The sequence below is a fragment of the Silurus meridionalis genome, chromosome 9 (genome assembly GCF_014805685.1).
Source record: "Silurus meridionalis isolate SWU-2019-XX chromosome 9, ASM1480568v1, whole genome shotgun sequence".
In the NCBI taxonomy this organism is placed as follows: domain Eukaryota; kingdom Metazoa; phylum Chordata; class Actinopteri; order Siluriformes; family Siluridae; genus Silurus; species Silurus meridionalis.
In genome coordinates this window covers 16,600,211-16,625,525 of record NC_060892.1, presented here as the reverse complement: position 1 = coordinate 16,625,525, position 25,315 = coordinate 16,600,211, and the positions used below count along the sequence as shown (strand labels likewise).

The window sequence follows — 25,315 nt, the reverse complement described above, 5'->3', positions numbered from 1 at the left end:
TCTGATCCATGGACCTTCATTAAAAAGCAGTCACGAAAGATAATGAAATAGAGAAAGACTCAAGACTAATAGAAAAACTGGACAAAGGTCTCAAAAAGATAAAAGACTAAAACAAATTCCTCAGAATTAAGCTACACATGAAAAAAACAAGTCCAAATAAATAAAAAGAAAAGAGCATGTGCTGGTTACAACAACAATAATAATAATAATAATAATAATAAATTATATATATATATATATATATATATATATATATATATATATATATATATATATATATATATATATATATTTAAATATATTTAAATATTTTTCTTATTATTTATATATATATATATATATATATATATATATATATATATATATATATATATATATATATATATATATATAAATAATAAGAAAAAATATTTAAATATATATCATAAAACATGTTTTATCAAAATAATATGAAATAAAAAAGTTATAAGAATTATTTAATTAAGACATAATTAAAATGTTTATTACTAGTTAACTTTTCTTTTATAGGGTGGCAGTATTTTTGAAAGGGTCTTAAATTGAATATAAAATGCAAATGAGCTATAAGAATAAGTAAACACCAATAAGCACTATATAACACGATTAGATAGAACTGTTCACTGAATCTGCTTTTCCTGGTTTTGCATGATCTGATTACAATGTGCAGGACTGAGAGATACCAGATTCCTTCTCACACCAGAACAACACCTGATAGATGAATGCTATCCAAATAAATAAATAATAAGAGGAAGCAGAAAATGGAAGGAAAGTAAAGATGAAGGTGAAAAATCCTTCAAGGTCGATGGTGTTTTAAGGCTACAGTTTAAACAATACATATACAAGACTTAAATATATCACAGGAAAATATTACAGTAAAAATAATATATAATCATTTATAATAATATTGTGACTTTTTATTATAATATTATAAATAAATGACTGCATTAATTGATTTTACCTTTGGTCCTAAAATTGCATCAGGGAAGAGTTTATTGTTTGCTCCCAAAAAAAAGTCATCTTATCAATGACAGAAGGATGGAAAAAGGTGTGGTTAGAGAGGGTGGTCATAGGGAGTTATTAGAAAGATTTCAGAGGAAGTGGTCTTAGGAAGAGGTCAGAGGGAGTTGTTTGATGGAGAAATGTTTAGAGGGAGTGGACAGAGGGAGTGGTTAAGCAGTTTTAGAGGGAGTGGTCAGAGGGATGCTAGAGGGAGTGGTTAGTGGGATGTCAGAGGGTGTGGTCAGAAAGAACCGGTCAGAGAAAAAGCAGAGGGATTGATAAGAGAAATCAGGCAAAGGGATGGCACAAGAAGTGATAAAAGTGGTTGGGCAGAAGGATGGCAGAGGTCAGAGTGGTCAGTGGTTAGAATGATTGATCAGAGTAATGGCAAAAGGAGGGGTCAGTGGGACTGGTCAATGATCAGATCTTAAATGAAAATGGTTTAAAAAAATGTAAAAGAAATACCTATTCATGCAAGATTCAGGAGACTCAGGAGCCTCTCCATTGCACACGTAGCTCCCATAATGCACCGGGCCACAACAGGAGCCAATCAGCCAACAGGAACGAAAAAGACAGAGTGAGTGATAAAACACACACTTTCTTAAAAACTGTGATGCTCCATAAAACGATTGGATTGGAGTTAATAGCCGTGTCATTAGGAATGAAATGAGCTCTCGGAGACAGTGAAGTGGGAAAAAAGCACGCAACTGAGGTCTCTCACACACACACACACACACACACACACACACACACACACACACACACACACACAATTCCCTATTAGCTGGTACAAAAAAAAAGACAAGCATTTAAAATGATGAAACTATATTGGGTATTAAATGCCATTTTAAATAAATAAATCAATAAACAAACAAATATATAAACAAATAGACAAATAAATCAATGAATAAATCTCAAGGTTATTTTTTTAGATTAAGAAACAGTGTTAAAGATGTTTTTTTTTCTGTTGTGCTATTTTCATGTTGTGAAATATACATATTATCCTTGTTTAGATTTTCTTTATATCCGTTTTATGTTTTGCAAACATTTTTAAATGTCATTTCATTGACTTTCCATTGTGGTCTGTGTTTCAAGCCAGCTCTTATGTCAAAAAATCTTGGGATCCTCGGGTGTGTAAGGAATCCTCCTAATGGCGTGACTGTCACACACATTCCACATGTGCAGAAATATGAGCTATGCGAAGAGGCTGAAATGGCGTGTCACGTGCACACACACACACACACACACACACACACACAACACACACAAAATACACAAAACACTGAGGCGAGGGGACGCACTCAATCTCACAAACATTCCCGCAGCACTGTTATTTTCTATTACAGAATACCACTGTCCTGAACACAACACTGTGGTTTCATGTTGTTTTCACTGAAATGCTTAATTTTTTTCTTATTAGCCCATCTCTAAATATAATCTATTTGGGGTTTTGTTTTTTGTACTGAGCCTCAGAAACAGACCTGACAGAAGAGCGACAGAGGTAAATTTGTATGTAAGGGATATAAACTGACCACAATCAGCGGTTAATTCACCATAATAGCGAGACAAGTTTCCATGCAGAGCACCTGTGATCACTTAGCAGACAAACACGAGAAATTGCAAGAGGTATAATGAATGCTTGGATTAATCAGCGAAGAAAACACCACCCCCCCAAAGAAAAAAACCCAAAACAAAATCATGTACTTTTGTAGTTCACTTCTTACACACACATCTGGTATTTATTCGGTGTGAACACAGTAATAACACCTGGGGTCTGAGAGCGTTCAAGCATTGCGGCATCAATTTGCTTCCAATTGAGCCACAGTAAAAAGTGTTTAGAATCTAAAGTGACTCAAATGCAGCCAATGTTGTGTGTTTTGCTTTCTTTTTTTTCTAAGCTGCTACATTGGAGAAAATAAACAATATGATACAATTAAACTATATGATTTAATAATTTAGCTCTGGTTCTTAGTGTTCAGGTGTGTTTTATGATTTGTGATTTGGTATGCTGACTGTTTCTCTGTCAGAATCATTATTTGTTTTTTATTAATAAAAAAATGTAGTTTGTCGAAAAATATATTAGCACTACACTCCTCTCATGCTACATTTGATCATTTTTGGTTTGTTTACTTACAGTGCCCTCCACGATTATTGGCACCCCTGTTTAAGATGTGGTCGTGGACCTCTAAAAATTCTCCTTTTTCTTAAAACAACATAGAACCCAAATGCAAAAAAAGAGAAAAATCCAACCTTTTATTTAAGTACATTACTTTGGTGGTAAAAAAATCACACATTTAGAAAAAAAAAAAAACCTTGAAATCATGTGTGCCACGATTATTGGCACCCCTGATGTTAATACTTTGTACAACCTCCTTTTGCCAACAAGACAGCACTTAATCTCCTCCTATAACATTTCACAAGATTGGAGAACACAGAGAGAGGGATTTTTGACCATTCTTCTTTGCACAATCTTTCTAGATCATCCAGTGTCCTGGGTCCTCTCTTATGCACTCTTCTCTTTAGCTCGCCCCACAGGTTTTCGATTGGGTTGAGGTCTGGGGACTGAGATGGCCATGGGAGGACCTTGAGTTTGTGACTGCTGAACCACTTTTGTGTAGATTTTGCCACATGTTTTGGATCATTATCCTGCTGAAAGACCCAATGACGACCCATCTTCAGCTTTCTGGCAGAGGCCATCAGGTTTTTATTTAAAATATCCTGGTACTTCAAAGCGTTCATAATGCCATGCACCCTAACAAGGTTCCCAGGGCCTTTGGAAGAGAAACAGGCCCACAGCATCACAGATCCTCCACCATACTTCACGGTGGGCATGAGGTGCTTTTCGGCATACTCATTAGCCAGACCCACTTAGAGTGTTTGTTGCCAAAAAGCTCAATCTTAGTCTCATCTGACCAAAGCACACGATCCCAGTTGAAGTCCCAGTACCGCTTAGCAAACTCCAGACGTTTACGTTGTGAGTGTTAGTGAGAAAAGGCTTTTTCCTTGCATGCCTCCCAAACAGCTTGTTGGCATGTAGAGAGCGTCTGATGGTTGTTTTGGAGACTCTGTGACCCCAAGATGCCACTCTTTGATGCAATTCTGTGACGGTGAGCTTGGGAAATTTTTTTACTTCTCTTACCATCCTCCTCACTGTGCGTTGTGGCAAGATAAACTTGGGACCTCTTCCAGCCTTGTTTGTCACTGTTCCAGTTGTTTTAAACTTCTTAATGATTCCTCTGACTGTAGATACCGGCAAGTTAAGGCGAGTGGCTATTTTCTTGTAGCCATTGCCTGACTTATGAAGGTCGACACACATCTGCCTTACTTGAATGGTGTGTTCTCTTGTCTTTGCCATGTTGACAAATGGGTAAGAGAATTAGGCCTCTGTGTCACGTCATATTTATACCCCAGGGAAACAGGAAATTATGAATTACTAATTAAAAGTCCCTAGATACCCTGACCAACCTTAGCAACTACAGAAAAATATATAAAAAAAAAAAAAAATTTTCAGAGGAATTGTTAGGGGTGCCAATAATCGTGGCACACATGATTTCAAGGTTTGTTTTTTTTTCTAAATGTGTGATTTTTTTACCACCAAAGTAATGTACTTAAATAAAAGGTTGGATTTTTCTCTTTTTTTGCATTTGGGTTCTATGTTGTTTTAAGAAAAAGGAGAATTTTTAGAGGTCCACGACCACATCTTAAACAGGGGTGCCAATAATCGTGGAGGGCACTGTATATAATTATGTAAGAGCGACTCCAAACCATATAACAGAATTCTAGGGTTAGAAGGAAGATTCAAACACACGGCTCAAGGTATCAATCTGATCTGGATTTCACATCAATCCTAAGACATCTGTTATAATTACTGCTGAATCTGTGCCACAGAATGAACTGTGAGACTAAAATTTACCCAAACCAGACTAAATGAGCAACTAACCTTAAAGGCAAACTTGCGGCTAATGTGGTCTTCAGGCTCCACTGTGGAAATGACGTAGCTCGGCAGCGGGATGCTCCCCAAAACCGTCTCCTCTCGACTGTCTATAGATACGGCAAAAAACAGAGAAAAAACTCAAATAAAAGAAGAAATACTAAAAAAAAAAAAAACTGTATATACGCTTCTCCAACACGGCATGCCTTTCCTCGAAATAGTCAAAACAAAGAGAAAAACAATAGAATTTGGGTTGTAATTGTTTCCGAGCTGAAGAGACAGATGTCAGAGCAGACGTTCTCATTTGGCTCAATATGATGAAAAACATCACCCAAAATGATCTCAGTTTCATCCTGAGGAAGGGGGTGGGGGGTGTAGAACCGCCAAAACAGGAAGTGGCTACAAAGAGTTTTTAGTCTTCATTACTGAATCAGGATAAAGCTTATTTTACATTTGGTAATCTCTACATGTATGCATAATTATGTACAATGCTGATTACAAGTCAATGCGATTCCTAAAAAAAAGTATCTAATTAATGTGTGCAGCCATTCATGGTCATACAGTAGAAAGATAGTAACAATTAAAAGATCACAACTCGATTTTCTCATTATTGGGATTTGCAAAATAGCAGAAACGTTATGAAAATATACTAACTGATGTCATTTAAACCTAAGAACAGATTACTGGCCCTAAAGAAATCTATTTGCATATGCTCCATCCTTTATTTAGAATTTTTGAATGAAATGGACAAGATTTTTATTCCTTAACAAAAAGTGGCCTTTCTTTTAATTAACCACACTGTGGTGGTGATGAAGACTCACCTTTATAGTAAAAGAGGCAGTAATCCGACAACACAAACCACTTCCTCTTCCACAGCCGCATTCCTGAGCTGTCCTGCAGAGCAAACACCTCGCTCATTCATCTCTCGTTCATGATAAATAGCTTTAGCATTAGTAAGAGAATTGTAATTTACAGTAAAGAAAACAAGCCAGGACCAAAATGTAAATTAAATAAGCTCTGTTTGTATGGATATTGGCCAAAATGTAATTGCGGGGGAAAAAACATCCCCTGTGCACCCGGATTGATCTAATTTCCGAATTGGGCTTGAAATAATATTCTGTGTGTTGATGATTAAGAGCAGCGACGTACACAGACTTCTAAACAGTACAAACACACATCCAGCCATTCTGCAATTTATTAACGCTTTATTTACTCATTATATATATTCCAGTGAAAATGCTGGATAGCCCAAGTGAGACAGAATTCTTTTATATATATATATATATAAAATGTATTTATTTTTTTCATTTTTTTTGTTTAGTTTAAGTTTAAAGTTACTCCAGGTGACAAAACCAATTCAAATTGCTGGGCAACAAAAATACAATATGAATGTTATATAAAAGTATGAAAAGTACACCATTATTTAAACAATAAATGTCAAAATGCTTTTATCTCGTCTTTTCAAATAGTTGGAATGTTTATACGCAAATGTATGTACTGCTCTTTTGTGGTGTACTTTAATCCCAAATAATTTTACAGATCAAAGATTGGATTGAAATACCTCTGTATAGTCTCCTCCCACTAATTTGCATTTTAGCTGCATATTTATTCTGAAAAAATTATTAAATAAATGTGTTGTTTTAGGCACAAAAAATGTGTGCAAGGCTTTTATGTGTGTATTTATTATGCTTACATGTTTTCACACACACACACACACACACACACACACACACACACACACACACACGCAAGCTCACCTGCTTGTACAGCCATCCTCTCACGACTACAGGGATGTTCGGGTTCCTCTTGATGGCATGATCTCTTTTTCCAAAGCTGTGCATTCTTCCACTGGATTTTAAAGACTAAAGAAGAAAAATAAAATAAACACAATTTATGTATTATCATATATACTATATGAAAAAAAGTATGGGAATAGCGAACATTTTTTCAGCTATACAATTGGAGGCACACAATTGTACAGGATGTTTTTAGATGCGGTAGCATTCAATCTTTAAACCTGCTCCAGCAAGAAAATGCCCCTGTGCACAAAGCCAGATGAAGATATGGTTTACATGTGTTGGAACATCTTATGTGGCCTGCTATAGACCTTAACCCAACTGGACACCTTTGGGTGGAACTGTAACGCTGACTGCACTCCAGGCCTCCTCACCCCACATCAGTACCTGATTTAATCAGAAATGGGAAGTAATGAAGTACAAATACTTCGTTACTGTACTTAAGTAGATTTCTCTGGTATCAGTACTTTACTTCACTATTTATTTTTCAGACAACTTTTTACTTTCACTCATTAAATTTTTTTACAAAAATATCTGTACTTTCTTACATTTTACTGTAGTCAGTACTTTAACTTTTACCAGATTCTTTTAAAACATGAGTATCTGTACTTTTACTTAAGTAGAAGATGTGTGTACTTTTGCCATTTCTGGGCTTTACTAACATTCTGGGAGCTAAATGAGCACAAACTGTAAATAATCACACTCCAAAATCTAGTGGAACATCTTCCCAGAAGAGTGGAAGTTATATATAAATTATAACAGCAAATGGAGACTAAATGTAGAATGGGGTGTTCAGAAAGCACATATAAATCTTATGATCAGGTGTCCACAAACTTTCATCAATGTAATGTAGATCTTTCTCCCTCTATATATCTGCCTACCTATCTCGCTCTCCCTCATTGCACGGAAGCTCTGGTTAATAACACAAGCTGATTCATAAGGAATAATTTTAATAAAAACTGCCAAACTGTCAATGGGCTGACATCATTTTAATATAAATCCTGCCATGCACCTGCTGATGAACAAAGACACACACACAGAATGCAAATATCAGGCAGTTTTCTGCTGCATTCTTTAAACACTTCATTTGTCAAACCTATAACATATCGGCTATCTGTCAGCTCGCTGTAATCCGTTACTAATTTTAGCAACACACAGCAGGCCTTATTTATCAAGTACATTTATTTTGAAATGATTTTTAGAGGAATGTACACCAAATCTTATTAGTCAGAAAAATCCCAAGTGACGCACGAGTTCATCTTCAAGGTGACTTCAGTAAATACAATTTCATATTCGGATTGCACTGTCAAGTTTAGCCAAAGTAATGGCACCCTGTGAAAGAAAGAAAAGTCTGTGAGTGTCTTCGGTAGCAGGCACTACAGTGGCTAAGCTGCATTATTGGAAGACTAAGCACATGCCGTGCTCAAGAGGTGCATTTTCTCTTTTTATTAGCTGCCATTTTGCTGTTTCCCGCTCCCTGTAAGCTTTCCTGAAAGTGTAAATGTGTTTGGAAGAATTCAACTAACTGCATTTTATCGCCATATTCATGTGAGCATGAAGTATAAGAAGTATGAAATTGGTGTTTTATTTTGTTGTTTGGACATCAAACATTTTCACATAGACCGTTAAACGAGAGCCGAATTTATGAACGAAAGCTTGTACAAGACGTAGGCTGCAGGTAAAGATGGATGGCACCGCTACCAGTGGAGCGTAAACGTTAACTATTTTTATATTACATTATTTATCAGTGTCATATTTCTCTTCGGGGAACATAAAAGCCAGCCAAATCCAAATGCGGGAATCTTCAGGGTCTGGATCTCCACAGCTGTTAGATGGACTGGCAGTGGACCAAACCTACTGGTTAGAGCTCAAACCCAAATAAGCTTCCAGAGATAGAGTATCAGGTGAACACCTGCACAACACACACACACACACACACACACACACACACTTACTCAGACACACAAGTCCAGGATCCAGGATCAGAGCCAATACGCATCAGACTGTTTGTGGTAATTAGGAGAATCTTTCAGGCACCTAAAGAATTTTTTTATACGCCTTTCTATCTCTCATTAAGGTGGTTTAAGTGTGTGTGTGTGTGTGTGTGTGTGTGTGTGTGTGTGTGTGTGTGTGTGTGTGTGTGTGTGTGTGTGTGTGTGTGTCACTTAATTTTAGTTAGATGAGTTTCTGTTACCACCCCATAGTTGTTTATTTTTCTACAAAAGCACATCCTTAAATATATGATTCCTCCAATATTACAGCAATTTGCCTAAAATCTTTTTTATTAATTAAAGAATTTATTAATTTATATGACACTTCTAATCGTCGAACCCATTTATATTTCAAATCTATAAACATAAAAGTTTAAGCACCTAAACTATATCACAGAGTAATAATCTGCTTAATTTATATTTATATTTTTCACGACTTTTGTTCAAATTATGATTCACTCTGGACTTAAACCAAAAATTCCAGAACTGCTCAGGTATTTGACATTTCCACCATCATTACCCTCAGTGCACTGTAATACCATGTGTTTCAAAAAAAGTATAACTTTAATAGCTGTTACTGAAGGTTGAATCTGCTTCAGCTATTTTTGCTTTCTTTTACAATGATCATGATGAATGAGACAAGGCTATAATAGGTTAATGATTTTTTTTCTTCCTGCAATGAAAAAAAATTTATTACATCTGCTTGGTCATTCGGTAATACAGCATGAAAGTTGCCAAAATTTGCCAGAATTAAATCAGGAAATTAATTTTATACTATTATACTATATACATATTTCATATATGATTTTTGCTGATATTCAGATTGTGTTTATGCTCCACATAATTTATAATAAAATATATCAAATGTATGGTGTTATATAACCAAGAAAGAATGATGACAGTGAAATCCACATATCAGGCAGTATCACCCCTGATTGTTTTCCTTTCTTAAGCATGAAACAAATCTATAATCAGAACATAACCTCTGACCTCGCTCATGACCATTATACATTAGAGTCCTGACCTTGAGTCCTGAGGGTGCGTCCACAACGGACGAGGTGACGGCTACAGAGGACTCGCTGACCATGCTGGGGGGTCTCGGCTCTGATGCCGGTTTTGACATGTGGGAATTCCCTCTGCAGAAAAAAACACACATTTTTACATTAACACAGACAGTTGGAGGTCATTCTCTCTGAACATTAGCACTCCACTGAATTTAACCCGTTTTACACGAAATCAGATTAAATTTTAATGGTGTTTTGACTAATAAATAAAACACTGGTTATGGGCTATTTAATCAATGTCTAGTGTTACAACCTCAATTCTAAAAAAAGTAGGGACACTGTTTAAAATGTAAATAAAACAGAATGCAATTAATTCCAAATCCTAAAAACCATTTTTTTTTTACAATAGAAAATAGAAAACATATCATATGTTTAAACTGTGGAAATGTGCAGTGCCATGTTAGGGAAAAAATAAGGTAATTTTGAATTTGATGGCTGCAACAAATCAAGGAAAAAGTCATTGTTATTAAAATTCCACAGTTGGAAAAACATTTTGCAACTAATTATGTGAATTAACAACAGGTCAGTAAGATGATTGGGTATAAAAAGTGTATTTTAGAGAGGCAGAAGTAAAGATGGGCAAAGCTTCACCAATGTGTGAAAAACTGTGTCAACAAATTGTTATTTATTTTTGGAAACCATGGACACCATGTCCTCCATACTAAAGAGGAGAGGGAACATCTGGCTTGGTATCAGCGCTCAGTTCAAAAAGCTGCATCTCTGATGGTATGGGAGTGCAATAGTGCCTGGATTAATGGAGTAAACATTTTATATGTTTTTTGTTTTATTGTGAATAGAATATGGATTTAAAGACTTGTAAATCCATATTCTATTCACAATAAAATATGGATTTAAAGACTTGTAAATCGTTGCATTTTGTTTTTATTTACGTTTTGCACAGTGTCCCAATATTTTTGGAATTGGGGTTGTACAAGTACACCATTCCTGTACTCGAGTAAAAGTACTAATTTCCAGCTGAAATATGACTCCAGTAAAAGTAACAGTTTTCCTTTTACAATTCTACATGAATAAAAATACAATAGTTATTTTTAAATGGACTTAAGTATTAATAAATAAAAAATACTGATCAATGATAATTACACTATATGGATGCCTGTCCATAAGATTTGTATGTGCTTTTTGAAAATCCCATTAGACATTTAGTCTGTCTCTTGGTTACGTATGTAATAATGGTATCAGGAGGGAACAATACGCTCCATCATCATTGCTTTAGGAACGCTTCCGCATTGTCTACGCTCTGAATCACGTGTGTAATCAGTCCAATGTAAAGCGCAGCATCACCGCTGGGGTGAAATCACGACAAAAGCACATAGAGTGGAACCAGCACTAGCTTCTGAAAGGGAAGGAAGTGCAGAATGGATGCAGGAAGTGTGGCATGGAGACGCAGCGTCTCGTTCCCTCGGAAAACCATGGTTACATACGTAACCTGGAGACTTTCCCTTACAGAACCTTGAGCTGCGTCAACAACGCTTTGGGAACGATAGTCCAATAACGCCAGACTGACCAGTCCCTGTCTAGTGTGGATGGGCACAGCTAGGTGGAAGGACAGAGGGGCCAGGAGTGGCACTAAGGTCAAAGCTATAAAACCTGACAAATATCAGTGGGGTGGACCAGCCCATGGTGTTGCAGATGTCTTGTAGGGACACTACAGAGGACAAAGCCTTAGAGGCCGCCACACTTGAAATAGAGTAAGCTCTGACCCCGAAAGGAGCGGAGAGACCACAGGACTCATAGGAGAATGACATAGCATCCACAATCCACCCCCTTGCAGGTGGATTGTGGATGCTATCTTATCCTCCTATGAGTCCTGTGATTATTTGTGCTCATTCAGCCACAAGGGTGTTAATAATGTCAGATACTGATGTAGGTGAGGTGAGGCCCGGGCCTGGGGTACAGTCAGCATTCCAATTCTTTGAAAGGTGTTCAATAAGGTTAGGATCAGAGCTCTATAGGAAGTCAATCAAGATCTTTCACTACAACCCATGTACACCAAATATATACAATTGTGAGCCTCCAACCTTTTGGTAACAGGAAGAACCACATATGGCTGGAAAGGTCAGTCCCAATACTTTTGTCTATACAGTGTATTTTTAATCACTGATGCAGTTTAATTCCATTGTCCTGCATATCATTCTTATGCCTGTGGTCTCACAATAGCTTCTCATTCAACATGTATCATGTATTCACTTCAAAGTAGAGAGGAACGACATGTTTTTATAGATGTAGTGAAGTAAAACGAAATAGATTAGATTTATCAAAATGTAGCCAGGTTTATGAACTCCTTACTCAAGTGTTAAATACACATATTCTCATATATAACAAATTTACACATTAGTATTAGTAGTGAAGAAGTAGTAATGTGAGTGAATTTGTGCTATAGGAAATTGTTGAATGTGAAAGAGTGCATTAATGTATGAAGACGTGTCCGAGCTGGGATGTACACCATATCATTAGTGCTTATTAACCGATACCATGATTACACTCAACACACGTTTCACACACACTTCGTTTCCGATTTTGTGCGTTGCAAACGTTCGCTGGCATTAACAGGGTTATATCAGGATCAGTGCTGAAACCGAGCCTTATGTTATGTGTGTTTGGCTACGAGCGGCATTCAGGGAACGTACAAACCCCAGAGGTCATGCCATGATACAGCTTTGAATCAAGAGCACAATAAAACACTCCAAACATTTCAAAAAGCAGCAGTCTAGCACATATAGTACTGGGGACCTTTTTTACAGAGCTTATTATTCGGGTGTTTGCTACTTTGAGTCTGTAGTTAACTGTAGCAAGTTTTGTTTGAACATTGTTTTGCTGACTGTGTAAAGTTAAATGGGAGTGTGGTCTCTGCATCATGGTTACTCAGAATGTCCCAGCAGTGTGTCAGTGTGTGTGTGTGTGTGTGTGTGTGTGTGTGTGTGTGTGTGTGTGTAGCTGGGTGGGTGGAGCAAGTGAACCACATACCAATGTGTCACACATAAAAATTATACAAATGCTTGCACTTTGCACTCCTGTGACACTTAACTCCTTAAGCTATTTCTATGCATTTAAATGCAGTGCAAAGATTTGTACAAGTGGTACTGCAAAAATCACAATTATAGTCCACTAGTCCACTATCTAGTTCACTGGGAACATTAAGGGCTCCAGTCTGCTACCAAGTCTCATGTTTTCTGTTTTTAAAGTTTGTAATGTTTTCGGAAGCTAAAGTAATCGTATTATTCCATGTATATAAAGTTGAGTATTGGCACTCTTGATAAACTTGCAAGTCTTGGATTAACAGGTTTATCTGCTCTCTTTTCACACTGTATGTAAAAGATGCAATGTAACATTATGAACAAGCTAATTAGATCATCTAAAAAAAAAAACAGTACCTCCTGCTAATATACTGTATGTCGTACCGCCATGAAATACTGTTTATTAAAAATAAAAAAAACTAAAATATATATAAAAAATCCAAAGGTTACGTAAAGTCAGTTTACAGTTAACAGTGTTTGTCAGATCAGAAAACATTCTTCTTCTTTATCATCATTATCATCATCATTATCATCATCATTATCACCATCATGCATTTGCCAAAAAGCCGATGGTAGCTAGTTACCCAGTTAGGCATCAGAATCAATAAAAACATGAGTCTGGTAATAAAAATACATACAGACGTGTGCTAGTTTATTTAATTTATAATGGCTGTATCCCAAACCAAATATTGCCAATTCGAATAACATCAGTGCTACTCTAACCCATGTTACGTTCATGAGATACTTTCAATAGTTTTTTTTCCAGAGAAAACAAATTTAAAATTCTAAAATCTTGCATATGGTAGATTTAATGAACTTTTCTGACTAAAAGTATGAAAATTCATGAGAGCCAACAATAACAGGGAAATAAGAATATGTCGTCTCTGAGAGTGTTTAACTCAGTAATTTGAAATACGTAGTGAATGATGTAAATAAGAAAATGCAGCTTACACATGCATGCACACACGCACACACACACACACACACACACACACACACACACACACACACACACACACACACACGGGGTACTATATTTAGCTTGTAATAGCACATTTCTAGCAGAGATGGTTACATTGCACCAACCCCCATAGACTTTTACACATGGCAGCTTTAAAGAGCTACAAAGTTTTTTACATTCATAAATTCATTTTTCCTGTTTCAGCAGTTAAAGCTTAACTCTCCCTGATTTTAAAATACACTCTGAATTCAGTCACATGTTAATGAGTCTAAAATGTATCTTTCAGACACACAGGTTGACATTCTTTACTCTGCAAATCTTACATATAAAGGCGGCCAAAAGTCAGACAATTCCAAAAGAAAATTCAGATGCTGAAAAAAACAAAAAAACAATGTCATCTTATTTGTTCTTTGGCGTTAAACCTTGACCTATATAATACACATACACAGCATGAACAGAATGAACAGCTGGAACTCACCTGATTAAGCAGATTTCAAAACCCCACAACAAGCTGATGCTTTCATTTTCCAAGTGCTGCATAGTTATGGAACAAGGCAGTGACTGAGATAAACTACTCACACACACACACACACACACACACACACACACACACACACACACACCTTTATTGTTCTGCCTCCACATTAGAGGTCAGGATAAATGGTTCTTCCTGTGGAACATGTGGGCCAAGCCCTGAATCCAAACATCACATCAGGAAGCTCAGAGGTGGATCTTCTCACCGTCCTAAACTTCCTCTCTCTGACAGATCTCTCCCTTTTTTCTTTCTGCTTCCTATTCAACTTTTTTTGCCCTTGTTTCTCTGTATGTTTACCTGTGTCGCTTTTCGGAAGAAGGAGATGGGCGTATTTAAAAAGCAGGCTGAGAGACTGATTAGATCCGAGACAGATGATTAGATCCTGCCCACACACAGGGGTGTAATTTGGGTGTGTTGATGATGGCAGACATACAATCATACAGTCGCATACTGGCTTTGTGCAGGCGTGTGCAAACAAACAAGAAAAAAAAAAGTAAAGAGATGCTACTGTATTTGAATTCATTTACATCTGCTGTTCATGGAGATTTAGTTTATTATTTTTAGTCTATTTTTGATTATAAGAACAAAATATAAAATAAAAAAAATTAAATAGCTAAAACTATTATGTATTCTGCAGAACAAAATTTAAATTACAATTTTATTTCTCATTTACATTTAAAAAACAGGAGGAAGCACTGGAGGTGGCAGAGTTGAAGATGTTGTGATTTTCATTAGGAGTGACGAGGATGGACAGGATTAGAAATTAGTTTATTAGATTGATTGCACAGGTAGGACGTTTTAAAGCCAAAGTGAGGGAGGCAAGATTGAGATTGTTTGGACATGTGCAGAGGAGGGATATGGGGTACATCGGCCACCAGAAAGGAGGAAAAGAGAAAGGCCAAGGAGGAGGTTTATGGATGTGGTGAGGGAAAACATGCAGGTGGTTGATTTGAAAGAGGCAGATGTAGAGGACAGGGGGTACGGCTTTGAAGTGCTTTCAAGTATCCATCAAAAACACATTCTAATGCTGTCTTATTATAACACAGACTAAGAATATTATTAGTCTATTCAGATTTCTGGATTTAATACAATAACACTACCTGCATCTGTTTATGAGTTTGAATACCAGCATCACTGACTTTACTAATGCCCCTGTGGTTAAATTTCCAGAACCAAAATCTAGCGCAACATTTTACAAATGCGGACTAAATGTGGAATAAGATTTTGAATTTTGTATTTTGTGATTGTCACGTGTCCACCCGCATGAATAAATGAACACTAAATACATCATATGATGCTCCTCCTTCAGAATTTGTGTCTTGGAGGACAGTATTCCTAACACACAACCAGTTCCTTTATCAAGTTCCTTATCCATGTTCGCAGGCTAGGATTTACTCACAACCGTGTCTGCTTTTCAGTGGGATTTGGGAAGCCTGTGGCTAAACCACTCCCACCTCCACATGCATAACAAATGTGTGTGTGTGTGTGTGTGTGTGTGTGTGTGTGTGTGTGTGTTTTGCATGTGTGTGTGTGTGTGTGTGTGTGTGTGTGTGTGTTTGCGTGTGTGTACATATTTATTCATTCAGTATTCAGGACAAAAAAACACTAAATGTTTATGACATCAACAGTTCTAACAGTTCCACATGCTCTTGTGTTGAAATGTTTTTGTAATTTTTATTTTTACTATTAAAAAAAACATGCTTTTTCTTATGTCTTTTCTGGTTTCTGACATTTAAAGAAAATTGGAGATTCAGGCATTTAGACTCAATAAAACACTTAGTCTTTGCACAGACGCTTAACTTGCACAGATTCAACAAACACTGCAGCATAGTTTTACCTTTTTTTTAAAAGTATTTTGTAGTATTTATTACATGCCTTTTTGCCTATGTTTGTGGATACTGCTGGAAGCTGTACATTTCCCATTGGGATAAATAAAGTATCTATCTATCTATCTATCTATCTATCTATCTATCTATCTATCTATCTATCTATCTATCTATCTATCTATCTATCTCTCTCTCTCTCTCTCTCTCTCTATCTATCTATCTATCTATCTATCTATCTATCTATCTATCTATCTATATTTAGTTGTAGCATAGCATTAACTAGCTACTATATCGTGAGAAGATTCTGGCAAAGACAGAAAAACCTGTATGTGTGACTGTGTGTATAATCGCTGCCAAAAATGTTTTCCAAATCTGAACCCCACGCACCCTGGGTGTAAGGAAGGGTGATACAGATTTGGGTGTTTCCACAGACATGCAGCTGCTTGGCGGTTTTATTTTCCATAAATCCATTGCATAGCAGAGAAATGTCATGCAAAAAGAAAATAAACTCAGCATCTCAGCACTCAGTATCTCTTTTATAAGCCTGACGAACTGAGAAGAAGAAAATGAAGAAGAAAAAGAAAAAGAAGAAGAAGGGAAGCTCTACTAGTGACTACTGTAATTAAATCTCGCTAACCCCCACACTGCAAGAGTTCTCACACTGACAGAATAACATGTCCTTTCTAGCTCTTAGCTCACTTCAATGTAGCATATAGCTGTGATAACACCCGGGTGCTGTGACGCAGGATTAACTCACACCTTCCTGAAATGGGAAGCATCAATCAGGCTCGGGGAGGAATGTCGTCTCTCTGAGTGAAAAATGAGCAGCTTATAATCGTATAGAAGTCCGAGGTTTTTAATCCGTTACCTTTTGTTAATAGGAAGAGACAATGTTCACAGTCTCCTCTGAAACTGGAGAAGGACATTTGCTATAAATCTGGAATCTAAGGATGCACAGACTTACTAAAATCTCAAAAAGCATTTGTGGGTGTGTCAGAGGAGATTTACAAAGAAGTCAGGAACTATTTGACTGTGAGGAGTTGTGCAGTTCACAACATTGATAGACTGCTGTTAAAAAAAACAAAACAGTAAAACTGAAAAAGTCAAACTGAAATGAAAACCAGTAGCATGTGCGTGTCATAGGACAGAACTGATTCATGCTAACAGCTCAGTGCAAGCACATGTACAAGTTACAAAATGAGCCTGAACAGATTTTGAAGTCTGGTCTAAGCCAGATGTTGCACATAATGATAACAAAGCAATAACAAATCTAATTAAAAACCCAAAATTCACTCTATATTAAAAAGAAAAAAGTACACCCTATATAATGCATACTCTTCACCCAGTACATGTTATCCTTCAATCAAACTAAAGGACCTGTTGTTCAACACATGTCAGATTTTGAAATGTTTGAATTCGGATGATTTCATGGCTAATAGCCAGAAGAGCAAACTGGGAGCTCACTGATCTCCCCTGTCAATCACAGAAACACTGGTACGTCATAAGCATCAGGAAGCTCATGTACAGAATGCGGAAGAGGGCAAAAAGGTTTTTGCTCTGAACTTATGCTAAGCAATACAAAAAAGATTGAAGTTGACAGAGCATCTAATGTCCAAAATCATTTTCCTTTTACAGTTCAGTAAACTGTATTTTCTTATTTGGACCAGGTCCTAAGGAAATATATTTTTTATTTCTTTTTAAATAGGATATTTGAGGAACAACAGTTTTTTTACTGCCCGTCAGGTGTGTTTATTTTTTAGAAAGAAGTGATTTTATTAGGCTTTAAGCCTGTTCAATAGACTTGTCTACAGACTGTATTTATTAATGCAAATCCTTCAGTGTATCACTAAATCAGCATAGTTCATTTTTTTAACTCTTATGCAGTTTGCATGCATTTTTTTTCCCTCACCCTGAAACAAAACTTTATCATTTTCCTCATCCAACTCCTCCAACTCAAAGATCCCTTGCATTGATGAGAAAGTAATCCCAGCAAGAAGACACAAGAAGTAATAGCAATTACGGTCATTTCGTCTGAAGTGTCCGAGTCGATTTACTGCTGCTAAAAAGCCAAACGCTGAAACAGAGGCGTGTGAGCAAAATCCTGGCTCGTTTCCATAAATCCATTTCCCATGATAATGCTACAGCAGACAGTACATTTTATAGGAAACTATTAAAAGCACTGAGTGTGGAAGTAAATTAAAAAAAAAAGTCAGTAATAAATAAATTGGATACAGTGAGGTGAATACGATTCAATATTTCCACCACAGTCACAAAATGTTGATTCATTTTCTATAACTGCAGCTATGACAGTAGTAGCAGGTTTATATTATTGTGCTTGTTCTTATATGTTATTATGGAATATTATCTAAATGGATTAGAAAACAAAAAAGATGTTTTATCACAAGGACGCATTCATGTTATGGAAGGAGTCTCCAATGTCAGCGTACGCACTGCGGTTCGTCAGACACATTATAAGCAACATAAAAACTACAAAGTAAAAAAATACAATGTTGTTTATAAATGTAAACATTTTAATACTCGTCAAAAATTCCAGTAGTATAAGACAAATAAAATATGAGGATATGCTTTTATACAGAATCAATAGATTTTACATTGTCACACCACAACACACAGCAAACCTTCAGACTAATGAAACAGCGATATGTAAACGATGAGACACTCACAGTTCCTGAACGATGAAATCCGTGTTTTCCAGAGATATCTGTCCCGTCACTGGATGCCGGAATGCCGTGGTTCTCTGGTTGTGGCTGAACAAGAGAAGAAAGGGAAGAGATTAGGATCAGAAGCAATAGAAGTGAAAAATAGACTACATAAGAGATCCATCATTATTCGTTTGCGTTTCGTGATCATGCATTCTACATGAACACACCAAGAGAGCGGGTGAGTTTCCCAGCATGGTGCAGAATGTGGAACGGGCCCGAGGCCAAAACCAGGCTCAGGCTAGCGCACACAGAGTGATGAACTCAGCACAAAACTCAGCAGCAGCACTGAAACTTTATTGATTCGAATTATATGGGGGTCAGAATCTGCTATAACTAGGCCATTAAGACAGAAACAAGGATAATGTTTTGGAGATAAAAAAAGGAAAAAAATAAAAAACAAATAGCATGTTTTTAATCCATGATCACAATAGTGTGGTACTTTATTACACGTAAATATACTTCTTCTTAAGCACTTGCATGGATGGAGAATATTATCAAGCAAAGGAGAAACTGCATCTGGTCACAGTTCTTCTATGTTAAGAAAGACGTATAAAGTCATTCTTATTCTTTTTCTTCCTCTTATTATTATTATTATTATTATTATTACCATTATTACTTTTTAATGTATTACCATTATCACTAATACAGTGCTTCCATTATATATATATATATATATATATATATATATATATATATATATATATATATATATATATATATATATATATATACATACATACATACACACACACACACACACACTTTTTAAATTATTTTAATATCTGTGCTTCACTCATATTCATTTACACATAAATTTACACCTGAAATGATTTAAAGGCTGCAGTTAATTGCACTGATGGTAATAAATTAATCTGTATGCATTGCCATCACAATGTGGTAGACAGCAGATGAAGCACCAAAAAAACATTTCATATTCAATAACGCAAATCTGCAACAGAAACAGAAAAAAAAAACATTTTCCCCTGCATAAAAACCTCTAATGAAACAGGATATCAATATTTTTTCTCTTCCAAGAGGAACTCAAAACTTCCGCATTTTGGTGACAACGTAAATATAGAAATGTATATAATGTCGGTACTTATAAAACAAAATTGCCTTTATGGATAAACAGGTGTTTACTTAATCCAGCCGCCTCTTCAACACAAACAGAGCTCGGTCTATTTAAAAACCCTAGCTGTGTTTTTTATCTACGCTTGGAGCATTTGACTCTTCATTCTGACGTGCGAGTTACATTGTGCAGGGGAGTCTAAAGTGTACCTGAGTGACTCTTGACCTTATAAGTCAGCAATCACCTACAATAGGACCATGATTATGAGAGAGACCTGAATGTCTAGTTGCACAAGATTTTGCTCTGAAAATCAGTAAAAATGACCTTTCAGTTTGGGCCTATGACACAACACTTCATCATGCATCAGCAGCCATGATAATCAGCCATGCATGACAGGAAAAACATCCCAAACTCTACACACCCCTTTCTTTATCACACACGCCGCCTCCCCTGTCACCATGGAGACGGAACTGTCAAGCACTCCCTCTGCAATGCATGACCGAGTGTGTCTCGATCTGTAAATAGTCGTCGTTCACACAGGAATGTGCAGCATTGCATTACCTCATATGGCCAACAAGCATGACACAAGCACTGCATAAAGATAACATGCTATTAACACAGTGACTGTTTTCACCTATGACACAATTTATTCGCGACAGTATAATCAGACATGTGAAGATATACATGGGGGAAATGTGTGGATATACATGGGGAAGGTTTGGGAGGGTATCTTAACAGCATTCTCATTCACTACTGAGATTTGGATGGACAGCTCTCAGAAACATCAGTGAATTTTGGAGAGCATGCTGGATATGGTCATCTGTATAGTTATAATGATAGTAGTTTGTAGTGGATCTTACTTTCATACTATCTTACTTAGTATAAGAGCAATTAATATTAGTAATTAATATCTCAGTTTTGGGTTTCATATGACTCATTACTGGATAAAGCACTTAAGCACTTAATATTCATTAGGCAATGTGTCATACGAGACATGACAATTTCCAACAGACTAATAAATTAACAAAGGAAGTAGTTTCCATTAGAAAATACCAACACACTACAATTACTATAACTAAACCGAGAAGCACATCCATACCCATCTTTAAACCTCTATAGAACTCTCTAGGCCAGTGGTCCCCAACAATTGGTACCGGGCCGCACAGAAAGAATACATAACTTATGATAAAGTCTGTTACACTTACATTATTTCCGTTTTATTTATTATCTGATTCTGAACGATGTTTTATTTTTTAAAATTACTGGATTCTCTCCACCACATCTGTCTATGACTCTCTCTTGATGCATGTGAAGATGCTTGGCCTCGGTCACATGTCTTACCTCCATCCACTACCTTCTTAAAGGGGCTGCTCCGACCGGTAACACATAATACATTACCGCTAAATTCAAACCCCCAAGCTAGCAAAATGAACTAAACAAAACAACACAGTGGATTCACGATTATTATTATATTTAGAAAATACCAGTATTTATGCCGGTCGTATCATTTTATTTTGTTGTATTTATCCACCACACCTTAAAGGCCGGTCCATGAAAATATTGTCCGACATTAAACCGGGCGCAGAAAAGTTTGGGGACCACTGCTTTAGTCCACTCAAGATCTTGCAGTCGAACATATGTAAACCATATCTCCATAGCACTCTCTTTAAACTCAGGAACAGTGTCAAAGTCAGGTGTCTCGGTACTTTCATCCCAAACTGTTAAGAACGAATGCGCTTTATTTGTTTTCAGATTCAGAGAGTATTTTTTCTTTCTCATTGTACATTTTTGAAAAGTTACATTCAATACTTTTGTCACAAATATCCTTTCTTGTTTAAAAAAGAAGGATTTAAAGAGAACATTCAACTCAAATGAATTGAAATGAATCTAACTGCTATTCAATAGAAAGATCCAGAAATGTGATTCAGTATATAATAGCTGTCAGTCAGCAAAGAGAAACGTGATTAACAGGTTTTTTTTTTTCTAAATGGTTTGCTGAAGACTCATGGTTACTCTTTATAAATCACTACACATAAATCCTGAGATAATCATCACACGTGGTGTACACACTGTAGTTGATTTTCTGCCACCGAGGCAATAGCCCTAGAAACATTTGAACTGTCAGATTTATCCTTAAACATTTTCTCTCTCATGTACACATCACATGCAGAGTCATATTGTTTCATACTGTTACAAACATTGCAATCTCCAATTGCCATATAAGAAAATACAAATACAGTATTTTATTTGTATTTGTATTGTATACACACAGAAACAATGAATATGAAATGTGTTATGAAAACTTGTGACTCACCCCAAACCTCCTTATGCCACCGCTATCATTATGCAAACATGCAATAAATAAATATGCAAAAAAGAGAATTGTGCTACATGTAGTACAAAATTATTTTTTTATTTCTTCATTTCTTTATTTTCAAATCATAGGTTCTGGAAAGCATAGTCACTGTGTTTGAGTTTATCTGTAAATGCTCCTCTGTCTAAGCAAAATGATGCTGACAATGAAAACAATGCTAGCTAGCTAAGCATGCAGACCCTCTGCCTAACAATATACAGGTACCTACTTTATCTGGCTACGTCTACCAATAATCTGTCTAAATTTGTAAACACATCCTTTTCTATACATTTTGAACAAAAAAACGAAAGCATTCTCTAAATGGACGAATCTAAAAACGTGTTTTTCGTGCTGTAACGTGGCCTGAGAAAACTGAGATTCAAAATCGGGGATGTATTTTTTAGTCATGTGACCCATTCAACTCAAATCCAATGAGATAGTGAATGGTGTTTTATTGCACTTGTTGTGGTTGCTGTTGCATAAAACTCACTGGTGCATTGTACAAAATTCAGACTTTGTTTTTTTTTTAAATGGGATGAAACGCTCCCTCGCCAATCGCGTAGATGTAAAAAAGTCGAAAAGCAGGCCAAAGTTTTTTAGCATGCTCAGTACAGTGTGAGACCTTCTCTACAATAATAATTATTATCATTGTTATCATAATTATTGTTTTTTTTATTAGACTACATGACTAAATCAGAGCATTTTCTTTTCTTTTTGCTTTCCCTTACTTATTCCTGAAATCTTCCCATATAATTTATCAAAACAATGCTCATCTCTCTTCACTTGTTTACTAGTTATCTTGGTAAGGAGCCAAACTGAATCATTCCGTCCTCTTGTTTTGGGCACCACATTACTTCTGAACTATTTGTCATGGAATCCATTAGCCATTTCTGAAGCCATTTCACTATTTGTTTGACTGTGGATCAGTTTCAAGAAAAATCCAGCCAGCGTTCGATCGATCAGTTATTCTCTGGATCTCTGGAGCAAACAGTGGCTTCATGAGAACATTTCAAACTGAAATATTTCAAACATGTAGATTTTTTTATTTCACTTTTATTTCATTTACTGTATGAATACAGATGTTATGTGAGCCTTGTTAAAGCTCTGTTAATAAACACTTCCAATGAAGTGAAGATGCTCAAGAGTTATACTTTCAAACATGTCAAGAGCAATTTAGCTTTAAATGCCTTTTAAGATCCCACCAATCACAAAGCAGTGGTTACACAAACACTGTCTTTCATCTCACTCACACAAACACACACACGCTGACATTTACCTCTGACAAAAGACAACAGAGTACTCGATCACGTGACTAGTGCATTCCTGCACGTTTCGTTATTTACGCTGCATTTCATAGATGCTGATTTTAAACAACAGTGGAGGTGTTTTGGTTTTTTATTCTTATACTTTATTCTCTGTCTTTTATTACATACCTGATTTAATTTATTTCATAAAGAAAATAAAACAAAAAATCTTTCTGTGAATTGTACTGTAATAAGTACTACTTGCATCTACAAGTACAAACAATAAACGGCTCTGTTGAATTCTGGATTGTGATTGGCTGGAAGGTGTTGATTCATTTTCAGCAGCTCTGATGAAGTGGCAGGTTTATATATATATATATATATATATATATATATATATATATATATATATATATATATATATATATATACAACATGATAAAATGGAAAGAATATGATGCTTTGTGATAGATAGTTCGCTTTTATTTCTTTGGTTCATTCAAACAGCAAATCATAAATTTACTTGAGTGCCCACTGACTTCTAACGCATGGCCCTAAACTCTTTCATAACTCCTGTACAGATTGTTCTTTCCCATCAATGCTTTATAACAGGACAGATGAGTTCACTTTTTCTGGCAGTTTCTAACTAACATTTCTGTTCCTGTTTCCTTCAATCTCAAATTTAAATTTAAGCTCAGATTAAAGACCACTTAACAGACATGGTTATTAGCAGGCGTGTTATTACACCACGCTCATTCTCCTTCAACACACACCACGTCTCGTTGATCTTTCGTGTAGGATCTGGAAGGAAAACCTTTTTCTCTTGGGGGTTTGTTTAGTTTAGTCTTTTTTATATAAATGCCAACTACAGCCCACTGAGTCGACATCATCAAGCAGTGTTTAAAAAACGCATCCGTTGTGTCTGATTAAAAGAGTTCTGTTCATTTTATCGCTTTGCTTTCTGGCTCACACTAACAAGAGTCAAACTGATAATCAAACGAGGTGAAAGGAAAGAGATCAGAGATCAGATCAGAGAAGATCGGTTGATTTTCAAGCCATTTTCAAGTGTGTTTCTCATCACAAAGTGTGTTTTCCCAGCTGTAAAAGCTAAACCACAAAAGTCTAAAGTTCAGTTAATGGAATAGCACAGCAAACAAAAAGAGTGCAGGGGGAATTTTTTTTCCGAGCAGAATTCCAAATTATGGATCGTGCTCGAAAATGCTTGATGTAGATGTCTAATCTCTCAACAAGAGAGTAACAGGCAGTTTTTATTTCATTTAATAATTTTCCTTTAACTTAATAAGAGTTGAATAAACGTTAACACAATTAGGTGTTAATTAAAAAAAAAAATTATCAACCGGAATTTTTTACATACATCGGTATTCATACTTCAGACTGAACTTGTATTGATGATGGGTGAGTCGGAGTGATGCATAAAGCATGCTCCAGCATGTCCAAAAGATTCTCAATGGGGTTAAGGCCAGGACTCAGTGATCCATGTGTGAGAACTATGTCTCATGCTCCCTGTATCACTCTTTCACTCTTTCATTTCAGTTTGAGCCTGATGAATCATGGCATTGTTATGCTGTTTTGTTATGGGTGGCCTGTGCCATCAGGGAAGAAATAAATTCCATTAATGAAAAGCTTGGTTATTCAGTATATTCAGGTAGTTAACTTTTTTTTGGCACATAACATTGCTTAAGCTAGACCTGACCAAATGAAGCAACCCCAGATAAAAACACTGCTTCTACATTCTTATACGGTAGGCAC

The 25,315-nt window shown here is 36.2% G+C and overlaps 1 protein-coding gene across 16 annotated transcripts in view; it reads right to left on the bottom strand.

The window, feature by feature from the left end:
- The window catches only part of plekha7b (pleckstrin homology domain containing, family A member 7b), a 114,849-nt gene that overhangs the window by 44,887 nt on the left and 44,647 nt on the right, over positions 1–25,315 (bottom strand). For 14 of the 16 annotated variants that reach the window (XM_046857334.1, XM_046857337.1, XM_046857340.1 and 11 more), the window contains 5 exons: positions 18,841–18,924; positions 9,760–9,871; positions 6,706–6,810; positions 5,770–5,842; positions 4,958–5,058 (listed from right to left, as the gene is read on the bottom strand). In XM_046857334.1, coding sequence (XP_046713290.1) covers positions 4,958–5,058; positions 5,770–5,842; positions 6,706–6,810; positions 9,760–9,871; positions 18,841–18,924 — 475 coding nt within the window. Of the gene's footprint in view, positions 1–1,482; positions 1,699–4,957; positions 5,059–5,769; positions 5,843–6,705; positions 6,811–9,759; positions 9,872–18,840; positions 18,925–19,046; positions 19,069–25,315 lie in introns of those variants that run through there. The other 2 variants (XM_046857344.1, XM_046857345.1) reach the window with 2 other exon arrangements.